Source organism: Pectinophora gossypiella, chromosome 17 (genome assembly GCF_024362695.1).
Source record: "Pectinophora gossypiella chromosome 17, ilPecGoss1.1, whole genome shotgun sequence".
Classification (NCBI taxonomy): Eukaryota; Metazoa; Arthropoda; class Insecta; order Lepidoptera; family Gelechiidae; genus Pectinophora; species Pectinophora gossypiella.
Window position 1 is genome coordinate 6,195,128 of NC_065420.1, and position 27,858 is coordinate 6,222,985.

The window sequence follows — 27,858 nt, forward strand, 5'->3', positions numbered from 1 at the left end:
GAATTCACTTTAATGAGACAGTCTTTTCTTTAGTAAGGACATTGCAGGCTTAAATCGCTCGATTGTCCGAAAAAGTAAGATGATTCCGTGCTCCGGAGGGCACGTTAAGCCGTTGGTCCCGGCTATTAGCCGTAAAACCAAACAAAATTGGCGATCATTTTTCGTCGCTTTTTCTGTGTAGTCAGAATCCCGATCCGACATGGCCCATTATGCATAAGATCTCATCCTCATGCGATTAGTGACATATCTCTCGTCTCTTTCGTACTAGGCGATGTCATAAATCTGTTGCGTAATTCTACATTAAAAAAAAGGGTATAGCTGGATAAAGCAAAATACCCTACAACTACTCTATTTATAGCTTGCAGATAGCATGTGTCAGGGTAGTAAGGGATTAAAGGGCTAACAAATAAATAACGCGATTTAGATCTACAAACAAATATAATTCAGTTTTCTAACATTTTACGATACATAATTTTTATAAATGTACAGGGTAAGCTCATGACGTGGGTAAAGCGGTACTAGTTTTCAACTGGCTACCGGATGTACATATGTGGTGCAATTATATAATAGACAACATGGGAGGCGGCTGTCCGCTCTGATATGCTTCACTTCATGGAACTGGCATGACAACTTACACCTAATGTGAATGTGAAGATATGGAGTATGTTCCATTCCAAAGTGCCGTCAGGTTACAAATCTACGTTAAGACACCAATGACTAGTAATTTATAAAAAATTACGCTACGTATAAGCGTATTGAATTTAACATCAGAATGCCAGATAGTGCGTATGTTCTACTAGTGATGGTTCAATTGTCGAACTAGTGAGAGCGTTAAGGACACGCTAATTCTACTGCATTTAAATATTTTTATATTCGCAGTAATTCACGTAACTGCAGGGAGCTAGTGACACTTTTTTATCTCATTAGTTCGACGATTGAACTAAACAGTCGAACTGGTGAGAACAAACGAAGACAGTGAGCGACGCATGACGCAGGTGCGATGTCGCTGTGAACTAGTTGAGAACTTCTGTGCGTCCCATTTGGAAGACAACAGAATCGAAATCTATCAATTCACGTGTTTCAAACAAACATTTGTGCTTTCGTTACCATATTGCAAGTCAGTTACAATTCTCCAAACTATATTAGCCTTACAAGATAGCTTTGTTAAGTAGTCCCTGATGCGAATACTTAGAATGTTTTTATTAAACATCAGTATAAAGAGAAATATATGTATCTTATTCTATTTTTTATTAAAATCTATAAATAAATTCCACACTGACGAAATTTAACACATGATATTGATGTAGACGACATATAATGACATAAGTTATTGCACAATACTATTAACTACTGGGTTTGATACACCGGGGACACACAGACATTAATAATGTGGAGTAGTGGACACGTTACGCACCTCACCTGTACAATGTAACAAACACAACGTTATACACGGGAATATCAAATTACCACGGTGCTGCACCACTGCCGGCCGTCTGTAATACATTCGACTGACACTGTGAATATTGTTATGTCGATAGAAATGTGGCGATGAATCAAATTGGAGTTCGAGTGTAACTTGTGCTCGATGGTAATGCAGCACCCTGTCTATAGAGGTAATATGTATCATAGAAGGGAAAACTTCGCAATGACATTCCACACACATAAAAGCAATCCAACATTGAAGAATGGAAGTTCTTAGATTGATATTCTCTCAGAGTTAGCGCACTTAGATACTAGGTATAACATCGTCGATTTGATAGTACAACGATTTATATCGTTAGCATTAGAGCACTTTACAGTCGAAGAAATGTCAAATACGAGCCATGTCAAATATTACACGAGTCAAATACGAGCCTGTGTTTATGCCGAATTGCTCTTTTCTTTGACTGTATTAGAGTTCCAAACTTATCGACGTGAAATCGGTTTGGAAAACAAAATGAAACGGTTTGAAATGTTTTACGTCGTTATGCCGATATCTTATATGTTTGATTGGCTATTAACGATTCCCAGTCGATAAGCTCGGAGACTCCCTCACTCTGTTACATTATAACATTTGTATGCGACTCAAATGAGTAATTTTACCTGATGCACTAAACACATACCTCACAACACATTTCACAATTTCACTTAGAAAAAGGCAGTTCAAGAATAAAAAAAAACACGAGATTAAAGTGGTTAGTGAGAAGTACTAATTGTATCCTGGTTGATGTTTCTGTATGAAATAGGCACTTGAAGTGAGAATCTTATCGCAATTGATGGACAGATAAAAATAAATCTCTTTTCTATAACAAAAATAGAATAGTTAAAAATATATATTTCATCAGCAACAAGGAATGCTAAGTGAACCAATGCGTTGTTATCCCACACGCCGACACCGGACGCCGGCCACAACACAAGCGGCAAAGCAAACAGCACACTACACAATCAATAAAACGTCAATCCTGCCAGACAATGGAAGTCTCAAGTACTGCAAATCTAACAATCGAAATAAAATTACTAACATTTAATTCAATTAGATAATAATTCAATAACATAAAACGTTAAAATCTTCTATGGCAGCTGAAATAAATTTGTACATTTTTGCACATGGCGTTAAATTAATACACCTCTCCCCTCAGGATGTGACTATGCTCCATTTAGATTCCCTAAACTACTAATATTTAATTTAAATTACAATAAGAAGTGACAAAAACTAACTACTACATAGTAAATATAGACTTAAATATTTTAGTGCTACACATGATCTTTATGCATTCACCTACTTTGGCTGGACTCACAAATAAGGGTTGTAGATTTTTCTAATTTAAATAATACTGGAAAGATCTACCTGAGGGTCAAACGACATCGGCGGTCCCACCGCAGTCGCGCGGGGCCGAGTGGTGCTCGCGGGCATGCACACGTGATCAACGACGATCTATTGGTACACCGATATATTTACTCGTTACAAAAGGGCATTAAATTAACAACCTACGGGTTTGATCATTAAACGTGTTCGCTATAAACAGTAGTCAACACACCTCAGATCTAATACATAAAATGTTAAGACCAAACAAAACAATAGGAACTCTCTACAACAGAAAATATTTAAAACATAAATTAATAAAAGTTAACACAAAAACAATTCCTTTTCTTAACAAATTCTATATAAAAATTCTTCAGTTAAATAAAAATATATAGATTTTACAGCAAAACGATTCCCGACGTCGAGTAAGATTGTATCTCGACTCCCCTCACTATTGAATATGCCCAAATGACACTTGTAAATTCGCATTGTCCTGTAACAATTACAAATAAATGTTCTACATATCATTTAATTTGGCATTCAATATCTGTTTATCCGCACATTACTATCTCCATATACATATATCGTATAGAATCCATTAACCGTGTTAAAATAATAAAATAGAAGTGAGTAGATTTAATCTAGCCACGAATAAAATAAAACTACATATATTACCTACAAGGTATATAAATTCTGTATCGCTCAGAAAGCTTGTGTCAGTGAAATGTCTTACAGTAAGTAGAATGACAGGGGGTGGTCACGACAGAGCGCCGAATAGCATTGCATTGTCACGTTTCAACTTTTCACTACTAAACACTTTTTTACGGTAAATTTTAAAGACTAATGCCTTTAACCCAAGAGTCTTATTTTATTTCTCTATCGTAGATGTTCCCTTCACAACGGCCGGCGGTCGCAGGCGACAGCGTTCAAAGCGTCACGCGCCCGGGTCGCTACCGGGCCTTCGATCATTATTAAATTATATTGCACATAAATATGCTCTCACAGTAGACCTGTGTGAACGGTTTCGTAAAAATGGGCCGTTGGCCAGCCCTATTAAACAAATATACGACTTACGTAAAATAAATTATAAATTTCCATTATGGCACATAAAGTGAGCTCAACTTTTTAAGTCTTTTGAAACTGTGCGTATGTTTTCTTCCTCTTCAATGAGCCGCGAGAGAGAGAAGGCATACATAGTACCCTGGCAGTCGAACCCGCGTCCACGACCGCCGGTGACACACATCTCCGTCAGGTATCTTATATTTACATAGCTACTAAGGCATTTCACTATCTAAAATAAGCGTATTTTTTGTACCAATGCAATATTATTGAGCCCTCGTCTACTGTCATCATTTCGCCTTCCAACGCGTAATCGAAATAATTATTTTACAATTATAGGTGAACATAACGTCAACATGGCACAGTTTTGTTTCTAGATAATTCTTTATATAAATAAATGTACTTTGTCCGGTCATTAGTAGCGGGTAAGTGAAGCGTAGGTAAATAACGTTATATAATTTATGAGTTGTAGTTAGCAATTGCTTAACATGAGCATAAAACCGACGGCCCTTGAAGTCGAGATTGCGCTTCTCTTTGGTAATTTTGTTTCCTTCAATTTCCACTTGTAGAATTTAAGAGTTCTCTCATTAACACACCGGAACGAATAGAATACGTTCCGTATTTTAGGTTTTCATCTGGTTATATTGTCGGAAATTCCCTGATCGAGAGTAATTTCGTTCTCTCTAAAAAACGTCATAGCACAATCTCGACTTACGCGTCTCATTAAGAACACAAAACATGAACAAAAACGAGCTGGCAACGTCGCGTTGTTCAGCTAAAACTCCATACTAAGTAAAAGGGTTCCAAATGTAAAATTATAAACCTTTGTTGAAATAAAATCGCTTCTACAAACCAATAATATATAAATAAATTCAGACGCTAAAGGCGACGTTGCCAGTTCGTTCGCAGACACGAGAGAGTAAACCAAAGAGCATAGATTACGGTGCGTGGAAGGGAAACAACGGCCCGCGTTGCTTGCGTGCGACGTTGTCGTTCATCGCACGTCGGTGAGGTTGCTCTTGTCCCCGAACAGCTTCACCAGCTGCTCCTCGTAGTCGTCGATGTTGCGCTTCATGATCTCCATGCACGGGCCCAGCAGCCGCTCGAATGTCTCCACGTCCAGGACTGGAAACGTTCACAACACATTCATACACTTTTTCTTTTTACATTACCAGTTATTATACCCTATTATAACGACAGCAGGACAGACAACACTATACAACGCCTTGTGCGAAGGAGAGGAGGTAATGTCTCTTTCGCACAAACGGCATATGGCTTAGTATGAAAGGGGACGAGAGATATGTTAATAGTTACGTTTAACAGAGTTTAGGGTGCACAAAGTAGATCGTAAAATTCCGATGCACTAGCGATTCGAACACGAAACTGTTGTCAAGCCAACACAAGATTTCTAATGTAACTGTTAGACCGAGAGTGAAAACATCTAAAATATATTCGTAACAGTCGTGAGTGTACTCAAAAAACCGATAAAATGGTACATACTTTAAAACATAAGTAGGATATGTTACTAAATACGTAACTGGTAATAAAAATACAGTAACATTGTTTATGTGAGTGCTGTCGTGTAGAATGCTATTTCTATTGACACAGGTGTATTACAATTAGTTACTGTGGAGCGCTCGACTGTGGGTTCGAGGAAAACCAACTAACCCGAATAAAACTTTATTTAAAAAAACTAAACTAAACATTTTTTTTATTGATGAACGAGCCGGTACTCACATGCCACCCGGGTGGGTCCGACAGCGTACGCGGAGGCGGCGCGCGGCTTGTGCGTTACCAGCGCCAGCTCACCGAAGTACCCGCCCTTAGCTGAAACACACATAATGTATGTACATTACTTATTTATACCACTTGAAAGTGAAAAGTACGTAAGCGGCTTATTAAAAAACCAGATTTGGATGTAATTTTGTTAACAAAACCTCTCAATAAAAAGTTAGTTTCAATCCAGGTAAACAAAAATGATCTCAGTTTTGATTTGGAATGAAATTAATAGGCTAGTTTTTAACACGTCAAGGCAATCAGTTACTTTTTACTAAACGTCAAAACACGACATTACTATGGAATTTGTATGAAAAAGCACGCTGTGACGTCATAGAAAGGTGTGATAAAATGTCGGACTTATTATTATTAAATTTTTCTTGATTAAAATTCATAAGTAAGTTAAATAGAAAAAAGATAATGTTTTTCATTAGTTTTAGATCAGTCTTTATTTAGTAATCAGAATTTCATAATTTATCTTGATCCTAGTTCGCGAACCAATTGAATGAAATCCCATACTGTTGTACTACTCATCTCACTCACTCATCAATACCGAAAAGGTGTCTCGAGAAAGAACGGGGTAGTTTCGAGCTAGTCAAATAAGATACTTATTACTAAACGTCTAAACAAGAAATTACTAATGGAATTTTAAATGACATTATGAAAAAACGTGATAAAATACCAAATTTTTTGTTACGGTTTTCTTGATATGAATTAGTAAATAATTTCATTATGTAAACACATCAATAATATTAAGGTCAATTGACCTTTCATCCATAATAGTATGACGCGGACCACGGACTTTAGACATCGCCATTGGACTTTGAAACACATTTTTTTTTTCATTACTTTTTGACCTGCATTTATCTAGTCATTTTCCAATTAACACTTTTTCACAAATTTTAGCGGGATAGTAAGGAGAACTCTCAAAATATAGGAACACTCAACAGTGCTGCCGCCTACATTTGAGCTTCTAGTTTTTATCGTCATGTGGAATGTACGGTCACGAGCATTAATATGTATACATACACTTTGGTACCATGTCACATTAACTTTTTTGACAAATTTAACTGTAAGTCTCACTAATGTTAGTGCGACAGAGTCCTAAAGTGGGTACGTTATATTGCTCATGACTGTAAGTGTAATTACCGAGGCGTTTGATCTCGTGCTCGTTGCCGTCGTCGCGCGTGATGCGGATGGAGATGGAGCCGTCCTCTACGAAGTACATGCCGTCGGCCATGTCGCCCTGCCGGATGATCAGCTCGCCGTCGATCAGCTGCCGCGGGATCAGCGCGTCCGCGAGGTTCGCGCGCTCGTAAGGCTGTGGGGGAGAAGACAATTATTAGGATTTGAATAATAAATATAACATAGCATCACGCATGTCTATATCTGTCTACCAAACTTTGAATCACACCTAGACAGCAGGCAGTTAAGACCGATGAATACAGTAAATTCTTCAAGTTGAAGTGCTTCGGAAGGCACGTAAGCCCCTGTAATCCCTGTTACTACTTACTGATGCAAGTTAGTAGTAGTAGTTCAATAGTAACCCTGACACTAGGGTTGATGGGGTTGGTAGTCCACCTCACAACCCACACGATAGAGTAAATTCTAACATACACACGAACATAGCAACGTTATGTTATGTTTTTTACGAACGTTCGTAGGTGATATTCCCAAAGGGGTAGGCAGAGGAGATTACGGTGTTATGTTCCTAGCGACTGTGGAGGGCTGGTGTTCTGACGATGAGGATGTCAGATGAAAACGTCCAGAGTGCCAAAACTCACTAAATTTAATTCAAATTCGTACAAACAGTATGATACAGTAGTTCAATAGAGCCCAAGAAAACCGGAAAGACGCGACAAATGTTGCCATAGTAATAAAAGTAAAAATTTTATGTTGGGGTTGCCAATAATAAATCTATACATAATTTAATCCAAATATCAAGCAACAATTAGTTTTATGCTTCTGTCATTATATTTTTGAATAATTATGTACCCCAGCAATATGATCGCCACCTATCGTGTGTTTGAGGAACGTCGATTTAAAAGTCCCACGTTGATTTATAAGGACATCGGCCCCGATTCCTGCAGACATCTCCTAATTTTACTTTAAGTTATACCTGTCATTTTCTTATCCACCGAAAACGAAAGGGACAGATGATTGACAGCTCTTAATTTTAGGAAGAATGAGTAAATGAATGGATAACCCGGGCGAATCAAAAAGGTATTTCGCTGGTATGCAAACCGTTTGAAGTGTGCTGTCAACTTTATTCTGTCGGGTTATTGGCCAATATATAAATTTGGGAAGGTTTTTTAAAATTCCTGCCTAAAATTGACGTGTATTCCATAAATTTTATGCCTGTCGATTACATCCGTGCCTTTCCTTTTCGGTGGATAAGAAAATGACAGATATAACTTAAAATAAAATTAGATGGTGTTCACAGGAATTAGCACCGTTAGCCGCAAGTTGTGTTATGATTAGTTGTGGTTGTGTGTTTAAGTGTATGTATATAACTATGTATGTGAATAAAATCAACAACACGATTTCTTAAAAATTAGAGATAAGTGGGCGTTTAGCTAAAATAATGAACGTCTAAAAAGTTGAAAACGATGAGTAATCAACTAGCTTGTTAAGAATACATTACAAGAGCAGGAAATTGTTTATTGTTCTAAGAGCGACTATAACTTACGATGGGTGACGTCACAACCTATTATCTGTTACTGTGTGAATTTTCCCCTTCATCATAAGGTCTGTTAGCTATCAATTTATTTTCGGTTTTTCATAAACAAGTCTGTTAAATGTCTTTAATAAAATATTTAATTATATAGCTTTTAAACGTTTGGGCCTCTCCCAATCTACAGAGGTATGGAGCTTACTACACCACGCTGCTTCCCTGAGTTGTATATAAAATTATAAACACTCAGACTACATTATAACCAAATTGACCAACCAGCCGGCGGCCTTCCGGCGCTGAATCACATTTTAGCTAAATGCCCGACAATGTAGGTAAAATACATTTTGAGAAAAAGATAATCTGCGCCGGAGCTATACAGATATGGTTTGAAACAAAAGAAAAACGAATAAATGTGTTTTGAGCTGCTTTTCTTTTCGAAGTCACTTCACGTTGTATTTATAACCTTTATGAAGTTATTTTATAATTATACGATAGGGAGGTAACCTTTTACTACACAATCAGGTATATACATCGTAAGATGAATTGTGTACCCACGCTCCTCAGAACTTTCTGTTAGACCTACGTGATATGCGGAAGGCTTCTCTTCGACTTCTATAATACTTACAGATTAGGTATAATTGTATTTGACGAGTGTTTTGTTTCTGTTTATCGAAGTACCCTTCCTTTCGGCATCATGTACAGAAATTTTATATGAAAATGAGTTATTTATAGTAATCTCTTGATCTGTTGTGCTTCAGTCAACCTAATCAGGGTTTAGATGTCGCAACAATGGAAGCCGGTAGCTTATCCGAGTCATCTCCTCTTTATTATGATGACAATTCTGCCTCCTCTTATCAGCTCTAATCTCAGTTGAAAGACAACCTGATGACGCGCACTTTTATCTCATAGGACTCCGCTTATATAATATAATAAATGACGTATATGTTTATCAAGCATTTATCATTGAATTGATTCTCGTACTGTTGATAAGTCGTCGGAATTAGCGATATATTGCAATATTTTGATAACTTTGTTGAAATGCGAAGCGATGTACAATAATTTCATTTGGTGACTTTATTACCAGAGCTATGTACAATGAAGGCATACGCGACTTAGGCGATTTATGTTCATTCAGTATACCAGTATAGGGGAGTATTTAGCGTTCACTGTTTGTACGAACAAATAGTGAACCCAAACCAGAGCTACATATAAGACAAATCACAAAAAACAACATAAACACTACGGCGAAGGCCTAACTTTAAGTACTAGAATGTTCTAGACCAGCGATTTCCAAAGTGGATTCCACAAAGTCACCAGGGCTCCGCCAAATACCATTTTTAGCATTAAAAGTTAAAGTGAAGAATAAAGTGTTTCCACTTTGTAAAAGGTTTTATTCTTTGTGTCTTTGATTTGTAATCATTTGATATAGGGTTCCATAAAACAAAAGGTATCTATTAAGTTATCTAAACGGGGCGTTGTGGAGTATGCTCTATACCCTCTCCGGTTGATTGAGGGCACACCTGTGCCCAGCAGTGGGACCTATATATGATGTTCATGTCATGTAAGTTATCTAAAAAGTTTGGGAAACCCTGATCTAGACAGTACTTATTCAGTGTAGCCTTGAATCCCCCCTAACGGAGTAAACAAACAGTCCATGGCATTATAATTGTACTCCTTAGCATTTGCGTACCATAACATTGCTGTTAGAATTCTAATGGCATTGTAAGGTTACGGTCAAAGTAATGAAACGTGAATAGTAAGTACCTATAGCATAATTACGTTGGCAACTACATCTGCCAAAACATGAACGTATAAGTAATGGTTTGCAAATCAGCTGTGCGTCATTTAAATTACATTACACTCATATTTATATATAGACTCGTGCCTATTTCCCACCGGGGTAAGCAGACTAAGGAATTAGATCTGCTTTGATCCTAACACAGTCCTGCTTCTTCTATCACATACGACAATCGTTTCATACACGTATCCGGTTCAGAATAGATCGTACTAAACCGTTTCTAAGCACATCTCCAATTTGGTCAAATAATGTACAATGAGCAAAAGTGCAGTCAGTGAGCCCAGCGAATTATTTGTAAACAGTGGTGAAATTATGAACCATTAGTTGTCATAATTATAAAACTTATGTTTTTGTAGATGTTTTTGGTACACTACAGAAACGACATGTAAACAGGAGGTGTTAAGTGCAACCAGTTAATTTATTACTTTGCAAGAAACTGATTGGACTTTTGCACCTTATCGTACGTCTTTCTAAGCAAATAGCACTCTATTTCGGCCATAAGGTGAAACAAAGCATTATAAATATTCTCTTTGCGAAGTTAATGTGATGAATTGTACCCCAGTCCTATATTTGGATGGTAGCTAAAGTGAGATAAATGGTTGGTTTGCTAAAGTTATTTTTTGTCGAGGCCTAAGATACGTTTCTTTTCACTCAGTAAGCTTATAAAAGGGAAACCGGTTATACAGAGCGTTAGTGACTTCGTAACGAATACTGAGGGGGATGATTCAGGGCATGATATTGGGTTAATATCAAGTGGAATTTTCCGTCATCAAGTTTTCGTTACGATGTCACTAACACCCTGTATTTTTTTAATACAAGTCTAACGATATCACGGGAAACTAATATAAAATATAATAATTAAATATAAACGGACCACAGGAACTTGTTATCACTATTGCCAACAACAATAAGGTTATTAACACCACAATTTCCGCAATAATGATGGTGATGTACCTATTGGCTACTTGACAGTTTTCGGATAAGTATTTTAAAAATTACAGACGCTTATTTTATATCTCTTAAAATATATTATATTCTCGAAAAAGATTTTCAAGAAAAACGGTTTTTAAATACTAATTTCAAATTTCGCGCGAAAACGGTTGGTCACATGACATTTTACCCAATGACGTCACATTTCAATAAGCAAAGAAACTGCCAAACAGTATTACTTGAAACCTGACAGATAGTTTTTTTATTTTGTGAAATGTGACGTCACACGAAGCTCAATCATGGCCGCCCGTGTTTCGGGTCTTGTAATACACAGATAAAAAAAATGCATTCTTATTTTGTAAAAATAAATAAAAAATATTTAAAAAAGATCTCAATAAAAAAACTATTGGATAATTATCGTTAAATAATAAACTACCATTTCCCACATTTTTTATATTTTATTGTTACAACTTGTTTTGTTGTTGTTGTCGAAGCAAATGGATTTCTATAATCTCTGCTTACCCCGGTGGGAAATAGGCGTGAGTTTATGTATGTATTGTTACAACTGTCAAGTAGACAATTATTATTTATATTAATGACGTACAGGTGTTGATTCGAGCCGACACGGCTTATTTTTCATTTTCTATGACAGATCTAAAGTTAACTGTATATCTCTATGTTACCCATATATAAAGTGCAGGACAACACTATTATTAGAATGGTCAAATTAAATTATTTAAATTAAGTTTGTGTTGGCAGAATCGCCTCCAACATACTTTTATATGCGCAAATGTCAAATTGCTATATTGCTTTTTTAGATGAATTGTTATAATGTGACCTTTTCAGATCCCCTGGGCCCCGTCAAAGCAAGAGCGAATAGGCACTTTCTAGCTAAGTATGTCCCATCCTCGGCCACTCCATCACTTACCATCAGATGAGATTGTGGTCAAATGAATGTAAACACATTGAGTTGCGAAACCCTTTACCAATGACAACTCTACGCGTAAAAATCTCTAAGGTACTTACACTCATAGTTAGTGCTGCAAAGGACTTTAGGCTTTTAGCCCTAAATTTCAGCCTACCGAGTCCTTTTTGGGACTAGACCAGTAAAATAGGGCTTTAAAAGCTTCGTCATTTTAAAAAACTTTTAGCTATTTTTAAAGTAGTAGGCTTTAAAAAACCCTATAGCCTTTTTAATGTAGTAGGCTTTTAAAAAGCCTATAGCTTTTTTAAAGTAGTAGGCTTTTTGGGACTGGAGTCTTTATTATCATTTTTTAGTAAAAGCCTTTTTACCGATTTCAAAAAAGGGAGTTATCAATTCGATACGTATGTATATAATATTATTGGAGCTACATAAAATTCACACATGATATTGGCCTTAAAAATCGGTTGTTTTCGCCACGTTTTACAAATATTGAGGGACTGTCTGAAATTGTGTATCACTGGTAGTAGTCCCTTAGTAAAAAATATTAAATAAAAAGTAATTAAATATAAACTGTAGCGCGAGAAACGAAACGTCTTACCGGACGACGCGAGCGCCGCCTACCGGCCCGTTACGAAAGCTACATTCTCGAGTAGTTGATAAGTTGATACGAAAATTCCACCCCGCGCGCCGCGAAAAATAGTTTTGTTATCCTAATTTAAGTGACCTACACTGATTAAAAACGTTAATTTCTCAAGGACTGGTTTCATTCCGAGGTCCCAAGAACTCTCGCTAAAAAACTTCTAAAAACCACTTAAAAGAATACAATTAAGTACCTTAGTAAGTTTAGAACTTAGTTGATTTTAATCTATCAATGGCCCCGATTCCTGGAGACACCGTCTAATTTTATTTTAAGTTATATCTGTCATTTTCATATCCGTCGAAAAGGAAAGGGACGGATGATTCACAGCTCTTAATTTTAGGAAGAATGAGTAAATGAACGTGTCGGGTTATTGACTGATGTAAAATTTTTAGACGGTTGGTTTAGATTTGTGCTTAAAATTGACGTGTGTTCCATAAATTTTATGCTTGTCGATTACCCGTCCCTTTCCTTTTCGGCGGATAAGAAAATGACAGATATAACTTAAAATAAAATTAGATGGTATTTACAGGAATTAGCACCATTATCAATGTAAAATAAAAACTAATTGTTATGATCAAGTATATTTTCATTTAAGTACCTAATATACCTAATAGTCTATTACTATACTGTTACCACAGAGTACTATATAATACTGGCGTAAGTAATTTGTATGGGGCTGACAGGACGTGCTGTTACGTATTACTATAATTATTAGACTATTTCCATACTAATTGATAGTAAGAAGTTATTTTCAATATTCATAGTTAGTTAGCTAGTTGTGCATCTAACAATAAATCAATTTTTCACAGTGTTTGTGTAGGTATATATGTTTTTAAAGTTTGTTGTACCCACCCACACTTTTACTTTTTTTACTTCAGAAAGGGACTGTATGTATAGCCTAAATAACCTTAAGGTCTAAGAGCTTCATAGGCTTTTTGAGCGTCTTATTTTATTAAATTAGTCTTAAACAAGGTTAGGCCTTTTTAAGGCCTTTAGGCTTATAACCAATAGGCTTGAATAGGCTTAACCCTAGCCTAACCGCAAGTACTAAATGGCTTTATAGGTTTTTAGCCTACTAAGCTTTTTATTTAACAGTCTAGTCTTAAAATAAGGGCTAAAAGCCTAAAGTTCTTTGCAGCACTACTCATAGTTAGTGTTAGGCGATAATCGACTTTATATCAAACAGAACAAACAAATCTAAAAAAATATAAACTGCCTATACACGTCCTCATGATGGCATCACCTTAATCATCCACCACGCTGATTGGTAGCATAACGGCTTAAAGTGCCCTCCGAACCACGGTTATCATCTTACTTTTTCGGACAATCAGGTGGTTGAAGCCTGCCTGTCCTTAGACAAAAGCCAAACAAAGGACGGTCTCAAAAAGTAATTACGATAATGTCCCCATCGGGAATCGAACCTGGTTCTTCAGATATATCGATTAATAATCGATTATTTTCTAACCTGATAAATACTCTAAATGTCGATATGCCTATTGATAGTATCGATCGATTATTCAGCAATACTACTCCTTATCCTCCTCCCAACAGCCTCCGTGGTCTAGTGGTTAGAGCGTTAGGCTCAAGATCTGGAGGTCCGGGTTCGATTCCCGATGGGGATATTGTCGAAATCACTTTGTGAGACTGTCCTTTGTTTGGTAAGGACTTTTCAGGCTTGAATCACCTGATTGTCCGAAAAAGTAAGATGATTCCGTGCTTCGGAAGGCACGTTAAGCCGTTGGTCCCGGCTATTAGCCGTAAAAAACACCTCCACCAACCCGCAGTGGAGCAGCGTGGTGGAGTATGCTCCATACCCCCTCCGGTTGATTGAGGGGAGGCCTGTGCCCAGCAGTGGGACGTATATAGGCAGTTTATGTTACTACTCCTTATAAGTTCTAGTATGTCACTCGAGCGAAAACACGTATGGTATAAACAGTGCGGCTTGCCCACTGCATGTTTCACAATGGTAACGAGATCTGCATTACATTAAGGTAGAACGTATGTAGAACGCTGCCCGCTCCCAATGGCATACATAGTGCGTGTGTTGACTTGATTTACGATCAAGATATGGCAATGCTTACAGAATCGCGTCAGTATAGGCAAAATAAAGACGTTTTTCTACTCCTCTACTTTAATCTGGCATTTAAATAACCAAAAAGTCTAATATAAGTACATACATAATTAAACTCTTTGAAAAAGTGTACGCTCTATGGCCTATAAAAGCATTGTTTACAAAGTGTAACTGTACTATAATGTCGCCAAAAAAGCATTGTTGTTGTTTTTTTTTTTGACCTGGAAACTGGCACCTTTACTTTGTTTGGTGCCATAGATATACTATAAAAAAAAAGTATACATTTGCCGCCATTTTCCCGCGCGTTGGAAAATAAATTGGAAAATTTTTGTGTTTCGTTTCAAAACACTAAAAAGTATAAAATAAAAAGGAAAAATGGATGAAGAACTATTGAATTTTACACCAGAAGAAATTTCAACGTTAGCTCAAGATTTACATCTTCATTTTTATAAATAAAATTTTTCTTTGTATAATTTTTGTTTCATTTAAAATTACGTCGTCGTAGAAAAAGTATTGTATGCAACGTTGTATAACTAGGTCAAAAAATGCTCGTGGCGTCTCTTATTGCGATGTTCGCCAAGGCTCACATCGCAACTCACGCCACTCGCATTTTTTGACCCTTCTTATACAACTGTTGCATAAAATACTATTATTTTTGAACTGGCGGGTTAAAATGGCCACATCGAAGCAATTTATCTAAGAAAGCAATATTGCTATTTGACATTTGTTTGCATTGTGCACCTACTTTTATATGGGCAAATGTCAAATTGCAATATAGCTCTCTTAGATGAATTGCTTCGATGTGGCCATTTTAACCCCCCTGTTTATTTACATACATTATTAATTAGGATAGGATGCGGCTAGGTAGCCCCAGGCCCTGATTCCTGCAGACACCTCCTAATTTTATTTTAAGTTATACCCGCCATTTTCTTATTCGCCGAAAAGGGAAGGGACGGATGATTGACTACTGTCAATTTTGAAATGGTAAAACAACCCGTGCGAATAAAATAGACATCTCGCTCATATGCAATCCGTTTGACGTGTGCTGTCAAATTAATTCTGTCGGGTTATTGGCCTATTTAAAATTTTGGAAGGGTTTTTTTAATTTCTGCCTAAAATTGACGTGCGTTCCATAAATGTTTATGTTATGCCTGCCGATTACCCGTCCCTTTCCTTATCGGCGGATAAGAAAAGGACAGGTATAACTTAAAATAAACTTAGATGGTGTGTACAGGAATCAGCACCACTGTTTATAAGTGTGAGTGAGATGACGACTGACAGAGATGGAAGAGGAATACACGTTGAGTCGATCCAACATAGGATAGGCAAGAGTACAACCTAGTGATATGGGAAACTTTTTGCCGCCCCAATTGTACTGTATTCATGTGTTACATATGTCTGATTGTTAAAATTTAGTTCTGTGCAGTAAAGTATATTTGATTTGACTTTTTATGAAATGTAAATTGATAGATACATTTGTATTATCTTCTGTAGAATTTGTATAGACACACGAATGACGTCACCAGTAGACGTGGTAAAACGTCGTACTCTTGGCTACATAATTCTTAATTCAAATTTGTAAATGAATTAAAAAGACAAATGAGATTGATTTCTTTTGCAAAAGTAGACTATTAGATTAGCATTTTGTAATTTATTTTTAAAGAAAGAAAGAAACGTGGCGTAATACTGAGGTGGAACCGTTTCGGCATACATTCATAATTGTATTATGTTCTTTTAATATGTGAAAACATTAGTATGTCGAATAAATATTTTTTGTTTCTTCTTTCTTTTTCTTCTATTATACCCACGAACGCCGCACGTATTCGTCGTGTGTCCTATGTTATATTATATTATATTGCTTGTTTTAGACCCAATCTAGCCTATTACAGTTCAATTTGGTTCCATTTACGTAAAGCGTTCAAAAACCTTTCAACGCTGACGTCATGCATGTGCAGAAAGGTATCTAAGTGGGTAACTAGAAGAGCGAGTGTTCACTAAAATAGCCTCGGGCCAAGATAAACAAGTGAATGAGTCGCAATGTGAACAGTCGCTGAGTAAATACTCGATGTTATCTTACACGGCGTTATACGGAACATCTATGTTATTAGAGTACTCTTACATTATAAATACTATAAACAATCCATTTCTTTCGATTGAAAAATATTTGTCGTGAAGTGACGTCAGACTAAACCTATATAATCGTTACAAAAATAGAATGGTAATAGTTTTCAACTAGTCAAATCGGTTACTTTTTATTAAATGTCAAAACTCAAAACACAAAAAAAAGAAATAGAAATTACTATGGAATTTGTATGAAAAAGCCACCAGTGGCGTCATAGTAAAACGTGACAAAATATCGCGCTTATTATTACATTTTTCTTTATTAACATTTGTAAATAAGTTAAATCCGTTCCGTGCTTTGGAAGGCACGTTAAGCCGTTGGTCCCGGCTGCATTAGCAGTCGTTAATAACCATCAATCCGCACTGGGCCCGCGTGATGGTTTAAGGCCAGATCTCCCTGTCCATGCCCCAGCAGTGTGGACGTTAATGGGCTGGTGATGATGATGAAATAAGTTAAATAGAAAAAAGAAATCTTTTTTTGTCATCATTTTAGATCTGTCTTTATTTAATAATCAGAATTTCATAATTTGTCTTTGACCTAGGAAACTACGCAATTCTATGTAACTGAAGTGTGGAGTTCCACTATTAACATACGCATGTTAGTAATTTTTTATTAACACGTGAGAATACAGGTTACTTCATCGTAGATCTCGTCCCATCATATTAAATAAAAGCAAAACCAATTTTATTAAAAATATTTTTAAGTAAAGGAACATTCCCAATGAAGCTAAACACCGCTTCTAATCTGAAAAGCTGACCAGCCTATCAGAGCGAGTGAGAGAAGATGCTCTGTCGCGCTCGGTAATTACTCCTCGGGCCACGCTTTAGTGGGATATCTGAATTGCTTTAAGGGCAGGAAAGCGATGACGTCATACCTGCAGCGCCTTCAGCATGGGCACTTTGTCGAGCAGCTCCTCGTACAGCTTGCGCTTCTTGAAGGCGCTCTTGAGCAGGATGCGGCGGAAGGTGTGGCGGTCCATGGCCCAGAGCGCGCCCGGCGTCTGCGCGCGCACCGACGCCGCGCGAGGCATGTTGTACATCAGCGCCAGCTCGCCGAACGAGCCTGATCCTTCGTACGTGTGCACCACCTGGATTAAAATACGTAAATAAGAATAAATCCGGGATAAGATTATATTGGTATAAACATGTAACTAAGTTAAAACACATAATAACGGGTTCTTACCGCGTTTAAAGTAGGGATATGACAGTCAGTCATCCCGTGATCATGGCATTTGCAACAGTGTCGAAATATCGGGAGTCTCATATCCCTACTTTAAACGCGGCAAGTGTTTTAATTATGATAATAACCGCGTAAACTTAAAACAATGTATGTAACTAAGTTGACTGCGAATATCAAAGATTGTCAAAGAGAAAAAGGTTGGGATTTAAACCCCCTACTACTGTCAATTTGTCTACTGTCAAAACCCCCTCCGGTTGATAGAGGGGAGGCCTGTGCCCAGCAGTGGGACGTAATATAGGCAGTTTATGTATGTACTGTCAATTCAGGACAAGCGTTTTAACCGTCACGTGCTTTGACCTCATGCTGCGAATTTTTCGATCTCTGATGGGATTATGTCGACGATTCTTTGGGACGATTGTTTTTATATACATAATATAATATCAAGGGCTGTTTCTACATATTTATTCACAAAATTGACATAATATATGCAATATTTGTTTGTTTTCTTCAGCTACAAACGTTCATCAGAATCGGTAGAATATTTTATAAATTAAAGTGCAATTTATTCTCAATAAAAGTTCCTAAGAAAAATATTAAATAGTCGCGTCATATTTCTGGACACGAGACGAATAATGAGGAGGTTCGTTATTTTGCCTAAAACGTTTGTGGGTCATTCTTCTTTTTTATCGACAATAAGAAGTCATTTTCTCGTTATATCGGATTTAACATCTTTCATTATAACGGCAATAAATATTTAAAAAACATCATATAGAGATGTGTCTGTAGAGGAGTATTTAGTGTTTCTCTTTATCTTGGTAATATACTGTTCCTTGCAGGCGCATTGCAAAATATATTGTGACAGAGTGGCCCTTTTCATCGGAGACAGCATTTCGATTTACCACTCTGTCACAGAATTTTGTGAAAAACAACCAAGCTACGTTAATCACTAATCGAGGAACCGATTAGTATTTCGCTAGTATTTTAAGTATAATAAGATAACTATATTTTTGGACAATGGAAAGATTAAATAAAATTCTAAAACATGCTATGTTATAGCAGAGCGAAGGACAGATCATTGTCGATAAAAAAGAAGAACGACCCATGTATGTTATGCAAGTCTGAAAAGACAGCTCTGTGCTCTCATAACCTAACCTTGACCTTATCTGGCTACGAGCCTAACAAAGTTGCGTGCGATCTAGATGGGCAGCGTCTAAAGGCAAGGTTATGCTACTACTGTATACCCTGGCATACTTAATCATCCTCCTGTCATATGTCATACAGATAAGTGTACACATATCACGACCTATATCGCCGCATTCGCCCATACGATATATTATTTATTATTACAAAAATCTTCCGTTGTGCGGGGGTGGGATTATTCCGTGCTTCGGAAAGCACGCTAAGCCGTTGGTCCCGGGCTACTAGCCCAAACACCTTCACCAACACGCAGTGGAGCAGCGTGTTGGAGTATGCTCCATACCCACTCCGGTTGATTGAGGGGAGGCCTGTGCCCAGCAGTGGGACGCATATAGGCTGTTTATATGTGTCTGTGTGTGTGTGTGTGTGTGTGTGTGCGTGTGTGCGTGCGTGCGTGCGTGCGTGCGTGCGTGCGTGTGTGTGTGTGTGTGGGTTGGATAACCAAACTCAGCAACCCTAATGTCAGGGTTATTATTGAGCCGCCATAGTCCCCCATTAGATCAGAAAGTTGATTTACTTTTTTATAATCATTCATTTCATTTATTTGAATCCTGTCATAAATAAACATGCACGACTATTGAAAGTGTGTAAAGATTTATTTTGCAGTTTTACTGGTTAACCTTTAGAGTATCGAAACGCAGCTTTACACGCGACACAATGTAAAACCTATTGTCTGGTTTCTCCGCAGATCAGGGGTTACTACCAGACTATCGATTCATAACGAATTGCGTCTTAAGTAAGCATAATTGAGTCTAATCCACGCAATGACACCGTTTATTCTTTTATTAGAAAAGTGTTTAGGCGTAGGTGTTGTTTCGTGGACGACAGACCTTGGGAGGTGCAGGCCTTAGTATTATCTAATTGGGTTTAAATTACGGCTAACCTTAACATACAAAAATTCACGCCTGTAATCCTTACGCAGACACAAGCAAGTAATCAATAGACATATACATAGTTACTACCATAGTTAGTTTTAGTTGTAAGTACTTATACTTTGTACTCGCAATCTTTCAATTATTATTTTTTTAAAAAATTTTTTCCTCACCTTATGGTTGTCTGGAAGAAATCGCTTTAAGCGATAAGGCCGCCATTTGCCATGTACTTAATTAAGAGACTTTTTTGTAATTATTTGTTTTTATTTTGGTGCAATGAAGTGTATTTGTATTGTATTGTATACATAGCGTCACGCCTGTATATCCCTGAAGGGGTATGCAGAGGTACATATACCCACTCCTCAACTCCCCGTTATAGGGCGAGCCCATTGGCATTAACCGGGCATAAATCCTGGAAACCGCGTGATATCAATTAATTGCTTTGCAACTCAAAAAGTCGAATTCAGTGGTGGAAGACGTCTTGTTGACTCTTGGTACGGGTATCTTCAGATAGCTAGATATAAGCTATATGTAGTGATGGGTTTTCAACTCATGTTTTACACCTTTGTATACATCCCACTATTGGGTAAAAGTAAATGGGTACAGGGCTTCTTCGTAGTGAGAGTGTCAATGAGTATGAACATAATCAAATCTGTCGTTTGATTTCGTAATTGCAAATTGCGTTATTGAACAGTTATTTGCGTATGTCAATTTACCTCCTACTTCCATTTTTACATAAATCGAATTTGTCCTTTAAATGCCATAAAGCGGAAAGTACGAACAAAATATTATATATTTACACGTCCTTATCGCAATTTTGCGTGAGCTGGTTTTATTTAGTACGCTTTAAATTCAGGGTTCATAATGGTATTGTTTTGATGCATCATACGTATTGTTGCGTATCCATAGACAAGGTAAGGTGTTACGATACGACACGCATCGAGTGGCACGACCATTGTTGCTATAACTAGAAACATGAACTGTTTACAACACTTGAGTAGACTAGACAGAATATTCCAGCCGTAACTATACATATGGATGTATGCGATTATTGTATCTTACTTCTCTTCTGCACTGGGAGTAAAACCCAGTTCACATCATTCGAGCATTCCAGTCTTACGCTCCTATGTTAGGGAATAATATAAAGAGTTTAAAAACCGGTTTAAACAGGTTTAAAAACCGACTAAGGGAAGTGTCCTCTACAGTAACATAATGGACTGCCTATACGGGCAACGTTAGCCACCTATATATATACGTACCTATACGCATATGGGCATAGGTATTGGGGAACGTAGCCTAGAAAGTTCCTCATTGACTAAGTAATCAGTCTGAATTGCTCACGACTATTCCCTATTGGGCTAGTCAGAGGTACATCCATTGCAAGATGAAACTAACTCCCACGCCTCATCGAACTTTTTATAAATAATGTCAGTATTCTAATATCTTCCTATGATGGACTTTTCTGTTTCTAAAGTAAGCTCAAAACGCATGTAAACGTACGTACGCGGCAAATATGGTTATCGGTAGCATTCTAATGAATCGTGATTTTCGTGAATGTAATTGACAATACCGACACAATCAATTGGTCGCGTTCGACTCACTTTTATGTGTATGATCGTGTATCTATGACGCAACGAACAATATAAATTAATTTTATACCTATCTTAAGATTATATACGATCTAAATTACTTAATCATGTCCATTTTGATGTACTTTTTTACGAATCTGTGTTAGCCCTGTTCTGAGAACGTGTGACTTATTTAGTGTCACGGTTTCGAATCTCGGCTAGAGCTGTAAACAGCTTATGGCCCCGATTCCTGAACACCTCCTAATTTTACTTTAAGTTATACCTACCTGTCATTTTCTTATCCGCCGAAAAGGAAAGGGACGGATGATTGACAGCTCTTAATTAATAACCCGGGCAAACTTGCTGGTATGCAAACCGTTTGACATGTGCTGTCAACATAATTCTGTCGGGTCATTAGCTAATGCAAAATTGTTATAAGGTTGTTTTACACTTGCTTAAAATTGACGTGTGTTCCGTAAATTTTACGCTTGTCGATTACCCGTCCCTTTCCTTTTCGGCGGATAAGAAAATGACAGATATAACTTAAAATAAAATTAGATGGTGTTTACAGGAATTATTATGAGTGTCACTAATGATATTGACGTCCTTGCTCTGAAAATCACTCATTCAGCAAATTATTTGAATTTCAGCCTGCCAAAAAACCCGGAAGACAACACGTGATTTTTGTTACTATAATAGCACTACGCTTCTTTACAAAGCAGCATTATGATGCCTCTTGGTCGAATCCTGTTTTGTCATGCTTATCATATTTTGTATGGAGTTCCTAAACTCACTGGTCGCTTCATACATCCTATAAATACAACAATAGTCTTACATTTACGACCCCATGGTATAAGAATACCAGGTAAGCTCAAAAGTGACAGCTAACATTTCAAGGTTAGCCCAACTAACGACATCCCATCCTGCGTTGGCATTTCGTAAAAAATAAATTACCGACAACCAATCTTTTTATATTTACTTTGCAAACAAATTTTGAACTTTTAGTAAAAGATTTACTTACATAATAGTAATTAAATAATTGTAATTAAACACATTAATCAGTAATTCACTTAAACTTCAACAATACAATTTACGTCCTTGGAATGTTGGAGATACCAATTTCATGGTAACACAGTAGTAACACTTACGTCATCAAAGGGCTAGCAATGGCGGCTTGTCATAGGACTGAACATACCTGGTTTTTTTATGCCATGCACGTCATCGACGTCGCCCTGTCAAGTTCTGTATCTAGGCCCCGAGTACCACAGACAATAATCAGTAGTCTTACCTTCTCGATCCCATCGTCGCCGGTGACGAGCACGTCGAAGATGCCGTTCTCGATGACGTAGAAGTTGTCGCCGTCGTCGCCCTGCCGAATTATGTACTCGCCCGGCTCCGCGCGCTTCTCGAACATCGCATCTAGGACCTGGACATATACACAAGCATTTTAAAATCATTGCCAGTGATTATGTAAACCTACCTGTAACCTGTTTTCGGGGGTAAGCGGCTTAACCAGTCGGTAGTTATAAGGACAGATTGGCAGACACTTCTGTAAAATGCCAGACTTTTTAAATCTTCAGGTTAGGCAAGCGGACCCTGTGAAAGCGGAATAACGCTAGGGAGTTGATGATAAGACAATAATGATGCCGCAACGACCTGGTCGTAAACTGCGTGATTTAAACACATCCATACCTACCATAGAACTAGAAAAATAACATCGATAGAAGATCTAATGCTAGAATTGCCTTACTTTTACTTAAGCCTAGAAAATTCGAGCGGTAATCGAAATCGCGGTAGGTACCTAAATACCTTCATTATCATCATCATCATTAGCCCATTAACGTTCCCACTGCTGGAGCACGGGCCTTCCCTATGGATGGATAGGGAGAACGGGCCTTAAACCATCACGCGGGCCCAGTGCGGGTTGATGGTTATTAACGACTGCTAATGCACCCGGGACCAACGGCTTAACGTGCCTTCCGAAGCACGGAGAGCTCGAGATGAAAACTTTTTTTTTTTGTGGTCACCCATCCTATGACCGGCCTTTGCGAAAGTTGCTTAACTTCAACAATCGCAGACCGAGCGCGTTTACCGCTGCGCCACCGAGCTTCTCGCCTAAATACCTTATTCTTAGGGAATTATCAGTCTTGTTATATGAAAGCGGTATAATTTCCAATGATGTGTTATAAAAAGCCTACATTAAAAATGTAAAATATATCAATAAGTATTTAAGTAATTAGACAAGTTTCAACTTCGTGTGATCTTTTTTTATGACTGTTTATGTTTGTATTTAACATACCACCATGTAATAGGCCATGTTGTTTCCATATGGCGTTACTGACCTTAATTATCAAGATCATTCTCTCCTATTTAAGGCTAAGTAAAACCGGATCCAATACTTCAGACATCTAAGTGAGTAACGTGACCTTTACCTAGGATGTTTCTCTTAGATAATCTATATTTACATTTCTAAAGTCTTTGTGAGGGATAGGTAAGTAAGATATTTCAGTCTTCAAGGTTTATTGAAAGACATTTGTATGTCTTTCATTGAATAAGGAATTTTGTAATTCCTATGTCCAGTTCAGTGTAGAGAACTGTGACATGGTCTTAAGTCTTACCTACCTGCGCTAGTTACGTGTCTGTCGAGCAGCCATTTTGTTTCTTGGTGACGTCACTCACCTGCTGCATCTGTTGCACGTCGATGGCACGGAAGAGTAGTATGCTGCGAACTGCCTCTGCCAGCCTCGTCCGCTGCGCATCCGACTTGGGGAACACGATTGGAGCCCCCTCGTCCGAGTCATCTTCCTCCGGGTCATAAGTCTCCGCGAACACAGACTTGCGCCGGTTGTTGAAGCGCGCCACCGGCGGCTCTGCCGTCACAATATACTGTGTTACAATCCATTCGGAATAGACGAAAAACAGCGCAAAGCTAGCGACGGAGTAGAACATTGCGTGGAGTAATCTCTCTGAGGCATATGTTAATCAACGTTGAATGAAGACCGGTTGTTTTCGGCTATTGGATACCTGTTTCATAAGTAATGGTTGTAAAGTAGTAGTTGCCAGTGAATTATCGTAATGTCGCAAGCACATTTGCCTCGATTCTTTCCATCTATCTAGTCTGTCGCACGCTTGTCGCGTACTCATGCTAATCTATCTATTGTCACGCTTAGTTCACGCGTGGGTGCAAATCTCAGGGGTCAATCGTCAGTGGAAATTACATTTTCTACAGAACCGCTACTGAGGCAAAGCTCACCGCAAATTTTTGTCGCAATAACGCCATGCATTCTTAGAACCGCCTGCCATGTCTACAAGTTAAAATTAATAGCCGATTCTAGGTAAGACCTAAAGCGTCATAGAAAATATGTTCGCGATCTGTCGTTTAAGTAGGACGCATTAATCTGTAGTAAGTATAGCAAATGCTTGATGACCTTGCGGCTAACTGGTTCCCGTGATTGAGCAGTTGTAATTGTAACGTAATAATTATATTGAGAAATTGTACCTTTGCCATTGATCTGTCTTTCATCTCTACCTTAGTGACTGATATAGGATTTGACGTACCTGAGTTTAATTATTTAGAAGTGTAAATAACTAATTGATCTAATGAAAAAGAGTTGAATGTGTTGCACTAAGGTTCATATTTTATTAAAGAGTTTAATAACTAGTTGAGATTATATAATAATTTGTACCATTAGCAAATTCCCAACTGCCCATGATAAGATGCATATTATAAGGAATATAAACTATTGCGAAATTTATTATGTCGCTAGATACATTACAAAATATAAAACAGTATAATAACTTGAATGACACTATTTCACTTCTTAAGTGTCAACAGGTTTTGACGCTAATCCAGTAAGCTATGTTACATTGTACAGGTTAACTACAGTGATATATATGACGTCACTATTATTTACTAACAAGTACATAGTCTATGCAACCCAACCATAATTTTATGGAGAGTATGACTCAAAAAGACTGTATTTTTCAAGTGAGTCATTACAGTTAATGTTCACTGTAATGAACATGTTTCTCAGTGGTAAGTACATATGGCAACAAAAGAGCTGAAACATGTCTCTTACGCAAATACAACTCAAGGTCTGGTTAGCACCTGAACATTTCATTGTGAAGATACATATTACCTGTCATTACATGGGCTCGGGTAATTTTATGTAACGCGCATGTAAGGAAGGCCGACATCTGGTTCAATTCACGACGTTAAAGTCAGCCACAGACGTAGAAAAACAAGCCAATCTCATCATCACAAAGTTCAAAGCGTTAAAAAACAAACACACAAATGGTTTCAGCTTGTAGTAAACACTGGGAATTTATGTTTCACCAGACAGTTTCACTTGCATTAGTTGGTGGTGTTTTGGGAAGCATGTTAGTGCTTGTTTTCAGACACTCTCATCAAACGGAATCACTACAATTGTGCAGCCGTATATTTGTATTGTGCAGAGGAACTACCTTGCGGGCATCACAGTTGCTCAACACGGCGGAACACTGAATTTATAGTATCAGTTAAATAGATTTAGTAGTAATTAAATTTTATCGTCAGAGATAAAGTTAGATAATGACTTAATCAGCAAAACTTATATCTCTACTTTACATGTATAATTATTTCATAAAGAAATTGATTTCATTTATTATGGACTCCTTCAAAAATTATGAATAAACTTTGTTTAAAAGAAAAATGACAAGAAACATAAAAAAAAACACAGGAGTTATCTGTGTTGTCAAACATAATGTTCTGGGCTGTTTATTTATTACTTGGCAAGTGATATTGCCTAAAATTTTGAATAATAAAACAAAGTTATACCATGAAACTGTAATGGCAGGGTGCCAGCATAGAACGTAATGATTACAACCGTTAGCTCTATAAGAGTGTATTTATAAATATTTTTTATACAACTCTGTATAAAAGGAGCAACAAGTTCTAAATTTAAGACACAAGCTGTTTTCATAATGTTTCCTGGATTTAAACAATAACTATGCAATAATACTTTGAAATAGAGGCTACATTTACTACTTCTACTCAAGAAACACTAGCAATCTACTATTGTGCCGCTTTAATGAGGATGTGAGGTAGCTAGTTGAGTGACTACAGGAATTATTTATAACAATTTGGTAGTACAGAATTATTCTCCAATTGGAGGTCAGTTGTTGTTCTCCAATTTGAGGCAAAGTAACAAGGAAGTCATCGACATCACTCTTGTTTAAAATAGGTCATTTCTAATTTTATAGATATTGATCATGGCATAATTAAATTTGAACTTTTCTGAATCTGAAGGACTTTTCAGTATGTCTTTTCACATTTACAGAATCTATAGAATTTGTAGGTACCAGTTCTACAATATCATTGAAATTACTATCAGTATTATATGTAGGTAATAGAGGGCAATGATAGAAAATAGATGTTATAGATTTTTGGCATCAACAACAGCTGCAAGCCGCGCGGTGATGCCGACATGTCACTCATATTCCGATTAGCACAGCACACATGGCTATAAACTAAGCAGATAATTAGGTATTCAGTTCATTCAAATGGAAATGAATGGTACTGCGTCTACATTTGCGCAGCTCTAATCAGCTCACCTCGGGTGTCCCGACAAAGTTTTTGTGGCCTATTACTGAGTGTAATAACGAGGAAATGAGTACCTTCTTCATCTGATATTATGGACTCATCGGGCGTGCCGGCGGTGGGGCCCCGCACGATGGTAGTGGTCCTGTTGTTCTGTAACCGTGTGAAGAACTCGACCGCGTAGTTGATCACGTCGCCGGGCTGCTCCAGGAGGTAGCTTATGGTGAACTCCAGTAAGATCTCTCTAAGGTCATCCGGGACTTGTATGCGTCCGCCCTGAGGCCTGCTCATTTCTGACGGCGTCGCCTCACTTTCTCGATATTATCCCGTGTGCAGAATGTCTAAGCGACACGTTAGATTACAATTCCAGTATCATAGCCATCGAATTAGCTAAAGCGACACACCAACGAGCAATCTTACGACGGGAAGTAGCACTACATACAAAACGTTAGTAATAAATAAAACCACACTATTATACTAAGATTTTCTCAAATAATAGTCTCTTCTACGAGAAATAAATACAATGACACACTTAGAAAATTATCCTCGTCCTCCAGCCTGACAAAATATAAAATCTCCCTTCACTAAAAGTAAAAATGGCGAACTTTTGATTGCCCTACTTCTTCCACTCACTTCACTTCAATCATTTGCTGCAAGTATTACCATACAAAAAAATAACCATGGACA

At 37.5% G+C, this 27,858-nt stretch overlaps 1 protein-coding gene across 4 annotated transcripts; it reads right to left on the minus strand.

Annotated features, from left to right (window-relative positions):
- Positions 1-419: 419 nt before the first annotated feature.
- Positions 420-27,826, minus strand: LOC126374388 (cAMP-dependent protein kinase type II regulatory subunit). 4 transcript variants are annotated; one of them, XR_007567432.1, is made up of 8 exons: positions 27,249-27,826; positions 24,273-24,463; positions 22,882-23,019; positions 17,652-17,864; positions 6,767-6,938; positions 5,579-5,668; positions 4,784-4,966; positions 420-2,914 (listed from the first exon to the last, which is right to left on the minus strand). XR_007567432.1 is itself a non-coding variant. In XM_050021013.1 (7 exons), exons 1-7 carry the CDS (start codon positions 27,460-27,462, stop codon positions 4,836-4,838), a joined length of 1,149 nt encoding a protein of 382 aa, XP_049876970.1. In that variant the 5' UTR covers positions 27,463-27,825; the 3' UTR covers positions 420-4,835. The 4 variants fall into 4 exon arrangements, 1 of the variants encoding a protein (XP_049876970.1); XR_007567431.1 differs by having other exon boundaries at positions 420-3,275; XR_007567430.1 differs by having other exon boundaries at positions 420-1,419; positions 27,249-27,825.
- Positions 27,827-27,858: the final 32 nt, after the last annotated feature.

Bases quoted from the DNA above. Each gene is read 5' to 3' on its own strand.
- LOC126374388 (XM_050021013.1), bottom strand. From the start codon at position 27,462: ATGAGCAGGCCTCAGGGCGGACGCATACAAGTCCCGGATGACCTTAGA. The intron at 23,020-24,272 runs GTGAGTGACGTC...GTATATGTCCAG, and splicing joins ACGTGCAACAGATGCAGCAG to GTCCTAGATGCGATGTTCGA. The intron at 17,865-22,881 runs GTAAGACTACTG...ATTTTAATCCAG, and splicing joins GCGACGATGGGATCGAGAAG to GTGGTGCACACGTACGAAGG.